Here is a 6472-nt window from a genome sequence, read left to right on the forward strand (position 1 = left end):
TCCGTCACAAAAATAATAATGTAATTTCATTCGTGAACAAGAGATAGCGTATCAAGATGGTGACGAACATTCCAACAGTTTAGGACAATTATAACAAAATACAACTTACAAATTCCAGAAGAAGATATTTAATATACATGATAAAAAAACGGAAGGAGGAGATACTCGTTTTGTTCAGGGTCTAAGATTAAAGGTAGAATATATTTGAAAAAGTTTCAGGAAACAAGAAATAAACTTTGATCTGTAAAAACAAGTTTTCCTAAGGAACTAATTGCTCCAGTTAGCAAGATAAAGGCCAGTCATATTTTGATTGTTCAACTAAAGTAGAAATAGTGAATACAATTTGCATATGTGATGAGCAACAGAACTTAGATAGCGTCCTATAAAAATACTTTTATTACAGTAATGATGAACGAAGTATATATATGATATATCAATAAATTTGGTAAACATAACTGAAGACAACTTTATGGTATTAACATCATTTTAATTGGACCTAATTTAACTGCAATAGAAATAATATATAAGTTTCTTTAATCATTTAAAACTTTAACTTCATAGTGTCATAATTCCTGTGACTCATCATTGGCTCATGTCAACTATTCATTGGAAGATATTTTATAATATTGTTGATAACATTTTTTATTTATATATGTATATAATTTAGAATACTTACATTAGGTGTTTCAAAAAATTAGGTTAGATTCCTAAAAATACAAATATTATACCAAATGTGAAGTATTTAATATTTTATTTGCATACTAAAGATTGTTAAGTCTATGGAGTTTTCACTTAAGTCTATTGATCTATTTTAAAATAAAAGAAAAATATATTATTTCAAAATATGCTTTTCATACTTTAATAATAAGATTAAACACACGTTAAATGAATGCAAACAAGTGTACGTTATCTACAATAAATACAGATGTAACGTGTGAGACGAAAATTAATGTTTTACATTAATAATAAAATCAAAAGTAATAAGCCAATCAACTGCGAGAATCGTAGAACCGCGAAAAATTAAATCTACTAATTGTAAGTATTTAGATAGCTACTGACAATTCGACTTATAATTAATTAAAAAAGTGAATATAATAGTCAAAATTTATATATTATTTTTTTTATATATTCTTATCATTTTTTAAAATTACTTTTTATAGTTACAACTATGATCAATTTTTTATTATTTTATAACACAATATAGAGTAAACAACGCATCAAATTATTTTCATGTTTTACTCACATTTTTAATAAGAATTGGAAATTTAAGAAAAGAATTATTATAAACATTCATCTTCAAATAATGTATTACAAACTTCTAAAGTTAATTTTATTCTTTAAATCTTTATTAATTCAGTTTTTATTTCAATGTCCAATCTAATATCACTTTATCTTAAGAGTGACAAATATTGTAACAGAGTGAACAGAAAAGATAAAATGTTTAATCAGTGTTGCCGACAAAGCCAATTGGATCGTTATAAATATCATTTATAACCCCACTTCCAGTTTAATCTGCAGTTAGGCGAACACGAGCAGAGTGATACAGTAGAACTTCGTTAAAGTATACATCAATATTTAGTATTTTTATGTTTAAGTATAAACGCGCTAGTATTATTGTATTATTAAAATTCAAATTATCAATGAAAGTTTGTAAATTTTTACATTAATTATTATTAGTTTATTATTTGTTTAAAATTTAATTGTTTTTAGCGTTTTGAACTATTCTTTTATTTTTATTTGTGGAATTTAAAAATCAATGGTTTAAAGTAATGTTAAAGAAGTTAATTTATAAAAGTGCAACTTTTTATTACAAGAAAATTGTAATATATGCAAATTTTTCTTTATTTAATGATGGTTGTTATTTTTAAATTATATAAAAGAAATTTATTTAATTTTAGATATTCATATTATAATATATAACCAAAAATGAAGTTCGCTGAACATCTATCTGCTCATATTACTCCTGAGTGGCGCAAGCAGTATATCAGTTATGAGGTAAATAATTCAACCAAAGCTATGTATTACTTGTTAAATTATTTTATTTGTTATTTATAGTTTACGTTGGATGTTATATGAATTTTATTATTATAGGAAATGAAATCGATGCTTTACACTGTAGTAGAGGAAGTACCATCTTCAGAAAGTGTAGAACCAGAAGTGATACAAAGGCACTTTGCTTCCTTCGACGAAATATTTTTTACATTTTGTGATCGTGAATTAAAAAAAATCAATACTTTCTATTCCGGTAAGTAGATTTTTTGTATGAAAAGATTTATAAGCAATAATAAAAATTTTATTATTGATGTAAATGATTATTCTTTATAGAAAAGTTAGCGGAAGCTACACGTAAATATGCTGCATTAGTAAACGAATTAAAAACAGCCTTAGAATTACAGCATGGCACTGGAAAAAATAAAGGAAAATCTAATATCAGACTGCATCTACCGACGAGAAAATTACGAGAATTGAAACTTGCATTTTCAGAGTTTTATCTTTCTCTCATACTTTTGCAAAACTATCAAAATCTTAATTATACTGGTTTTCGTAAAATTCTTAAAAAGCACGACAAGGTATTTAATGGAGTAATATCGTAATATATTTCTAATATTCGCTATAAAAGCTTCCTAAACATATATCAAAAATATCTATTAAGATAAGAAAAAGCCAAGCAACAATCATCACCTTATGTTCCTTCATGATTCCAACTATACATCCAAGTAATAATCCAAATACTATTTATATCATCCAAGAAAATATCATTAAATAAAATGTTTATGTACTTTATAACACTATTCTCGTTTGCAGTTATTGTCTGTGGAGAGTGGATCAAAATGGAGAGTAGAATGCGTAGAAATATCTCATTTCTATACTTCCAAAGATATAGACAAGCTTATACAAGAAACAGAGGCAACTGTAACAAATGATCTCGAAGGTGGAGATAGACAACGTGCTATGAAAAGACTTCGTGTACCACCTCTTGGAGAACATCAGAGCCCGTGGACTACTTTCAAAGTGGGATTATTTTCTGGAAGTTTTATAATTTTGTCTATTACTGTTGTTCTCTCAGGTATCATATACATTTAACTTCTCTATTTATTCTAATAATGTGAACCATAATTGGGATACATTATTTTTACTCCTTATAGGAATATTTCATGAAAGCGGAGAAAATTTAAAAATAGCCTTTCGTTTGTACAGAGGACCAATGCTTATCATTCAATTTTTATTTCTCATTGGCGTTAACGTTTACGGCTGGAGATCCTCTGGAGTAAATCATGTATTAATATTTGAATTAGATCCACGAAATCATCTATCCGAACAACATCTTATGGAGTTGTCGGCAGTCCTTGGAGTAGTATGGGCATTAAGTCTATTAAGTTTCCTTTATAGTGCTAGTCTTAGTATTCCACCCTACGTAAATCCCTTAGCTCTTGTCTGTCTTATGCTGATATTTTTTCTCAATCCATTAAGAATTTTCCATCATGAAGCACGCTTTTGGTTATTGAAAATCATCGTAAGTGATTGTTACAAATAGTGTCTCAATTAAATATCAGATTATTCTAAAACTGATTATTCTAATCGATCTATTTTATTGCAGGGTCGCGTTTTGGTGTCTCCATTCGCGTATGTTAATTTCGCAGATTTTTGGCTGGCTGATCAATTAAACAGTTTGACTACTGCTTTATTGGATTTCCAATTTTTAACATGTTTTTATATTACGAATGGTAATTGGTTCGAAGTAGGGAACACAAAGCAATGTACATCAGAATCTTTGATCATCAGACCCATTGTTAATTGTTTACCAGCTTGGTTTCGTTTTGCTCAATGCTTAAGAAGATATCGCGATTCTAAAGAAGCATTTCCGCATTTAGCAAATGCTGGGAAATATTCGACTACCTTTTTAGTTGTTATAGCTAATACTTTGTATAATTATCATCGAGGTGAGTTAAAACGGTTGATTTGTATAAATATTTATTTACATGAAATTAATCAAAAAATATCGTTCAATAAATTTATTGTGTTTATATTAGATGAATATGCTAATCAATGGGAGAATCCATGGTTATGGTCGTGGGTGACAAGTTGCATAGTTAATTCAGTATATTCTTATACTTGGGATTTAAAAATGGATTGGGGACTTTTGGATAGTAACGCCGGTGAAAACAGATTTTTAAGAGAAGAAGTTGTCTATTCTGCAGCGGTAAGTATTGCAATAATATAATTTATTATTATTGTTAATTGCTACTGTTATAATAATAAATTTTACAAATCCATTTCAGGGATGTTATTATTTTGCGATAATAGAAGATTTTATATTAAGATTTATATGGATTGCAAGTTTCATTTTAGTACAGTGCAAGTATATTTCCAACGACATGATGACATCTATTGTTGCACCTCTTGAAGTCTTTAGGTATGATTTTATATTATTTGTATATTTTAATTTATTAATAATCCATCATGTATGTATAACTTTTTAGGCGTTTTATTTGGAATTTCTTTCGTTTGGAGAATGAGCACTTAAACAATTGCGGTAAATTTCGTGCGGTACGGGACATTTCCATAGCACCGATCGAAAGCTCCGATCAAACGCAAATTCTTCGTATGATGGACGATGAAAATGGAGTATTGAATAGAGGTAAACGTAAAGGTGGTGGTAAAAAGCAAGGAAATACGAAGGAAGATAAAAGAGCGTTGCTCAAAGAGGAAACTATTGATATTGACATATCGAATGCTAGTTGAGAATGACATTAATGAGACGTATAAACAAACAATCAAAATATACATATATATATATATATAGTTGGATAGAATATTGTGTATGTATCTAAGAGTAGTTAAAATTTAGCAAAATTTTGTTCAACTTTGGATAACGAGGTGATATTAATCGAATTTAGTATAAAAACTTTATATCTGTGGTACAATAAGTGTCCTGTAATTGTTATAGGACACTTTGTATAAATAACTTATAGTTAGCGATAACAAAAGTGATGCGTATTATCTGGCTTTTGTATTATCTCTTGAAAGTACTCTCGTTCATAATGTAAATATTTATTAGGATATGATATACTATTTTTGAATGGAGAGTCTTTCGCTATAAAAATTTAAAGGCTTTCAAGAACACGATGCATTTATATTCATTTTTCTTTTTGTAGTTTCCATTTAGAGAGTACGATTTTCTATATTTATGTATATAGATGCATATAAGTAGCATAAAAATATAAATACGTTATTGTATTAGTGCTAAAAAAGTGAAGCTCATTCCAAATTAGTGCGTTCCACTTCTTTGTTTTCATATTAGTTATATATATATATATATATATATATAATAATATAAACAAAATATATTTAATGATATAAAAATATAAATTTATATCATAATAACTCCTCACACATTGTTATAGTGCAAGAGGTTGAAAATATATTATTTTTTCGATGCACGATAAATATATTTTTTATATAGTCTCTTTATATGAACAAGTAATATTTAGTGAACAAATAATTAGATTTAGATTATGTCTCTCCAAAAAAGATATAACGTGTCCAGCGTATAAAAATTATAGATAAATAGTGTAGATATAGGGTTAATTACAGTATTCGCATCATGGTTTGTTAAACGATACTTTAGATACTAGAGCAGTATTATACTTATTGTTAATATAGCTTAATATTTCACATTTTTTACATTAATAAATTTACAAAAATTATTATTATTGTAACTAGAAATTAAAGTTTATTTACAATCATTGTTATTAATTAAAAAACAAATTATTGCATTTGTAACAAAATTGCCATTGGATACGCACAAAATTTCTTTTCCAATTTTTTTCGAGCAGATTATTGCTTTTTCATTTCTTTTAAATTCGTTACAACTATATTAAAAAAATTCAACGTTAATTTTATTTTTTAATTAAAGGATAAGAAGTTAAACTTTTATTATTGCAGTTAAAGGAAATGAATTTTACATTATTGTATGAAAAATAGGATATCATAGAACCATTTTTCAAAGTACGCACAATTTCATATGCAAATTTGGATTGAATCGATCGAAATAAAAAACTAGGAAGATTATAATTTTAATGTAAATTTTATTTTTCTACAATTTCATTCAATGTATATTTGAAAGGAAAAATTGAAATCTCATAATAAAATATATGATTTCGATAATCTATATTGATTTTAATCATTATTGCTATGGTATTTCATGAATAAGTGATGATGAATCGTAACAAGAACGATAACGATAATGATGGAACATGAGGATGACAATGACAAAATAATAATAATATTACTATTAATAATAAAAAAAAATAATAACATAATATATATAATATAATATGAAATAACGTGTTAATAATATTTACGATGACAATCAAACAGCACGCCATTCAAATTTTAAAACTATAATCATTGTCAGTAATAAGGAAAAATATTCATACTACGTATAATATTAATACTAATAATAATGATA

At 26.6% G+C, this 6472-nt stretch overlaps 1 protein-coding gene across 5 annotated transcripts; it reads left to right on the plus strand.

Moving 5' to 3' along the window:
* Window positions 1-29: 29 nt before the first annotated feature.
* LOC106791313 (xenotropic and polytropic retrovirus receptor 1) lies at window positions 30-5274 on the plus strand. Of its 5 annotated transcripts, XM_014756864.1 has the most exons (11): window positions 1340-1561; window positions 1711-1820; window positions 1899-1995; window positions 2092-2245; window positions 2326-2570; window positions 2806-3067; window positions 3147-3514; window positions 3599-3941; window positions 4032-4201; window positions 4281-4414; window positions 4482-5274. In XM_014756864.1, the coding sequence occupies exons 3-11, from the start codon at window positions 1927-1929 to the stop codon at window positions 4741-4743; spliced, it is 2007 nt and encodes a 668-aa protein (XP_014612350.1). In that variant the 5' UTR covers window positions 1340-1561; window positions 1711-1820; window positions 1899-1926; the 3' UTR covers window positions 4744-5274. The 5 variants fall into 5 exon arrangements, with proteins under 5 accessions (XP_014612347.1, XP_014612349.1, XP_014612352.1 ...); XM_014756861.1 differs by lacking the exons at window positions 1340-1561; window positions 1711-1820 and adding an exon at window positions 30-294; XM_014756863.1 differs by lacking the exons at window positions 1340-1561; window positions 1711-1820 and adding an exon at window positions 30-193.
* Window positions 5275-6472: the final 1198 nt, after the last annotated feature.

Source organism: Polistes canadensis, unplaced genomic scaffold, assembly GCF_001313835.1.
Source record: "Polistes canadensis isolate GaletaPanama2010 unplaced genomic scaffold, ASM131383v1 scaffold_295, whole genome shotgun sequence".
Classification (NCBI taxonomy): domain Eukaryota; kingdom Metazoa; phylum Arthropoda; class Insecta; order Hymenoptera; family Vespidae; genus Polistes; species Polistes canadensis.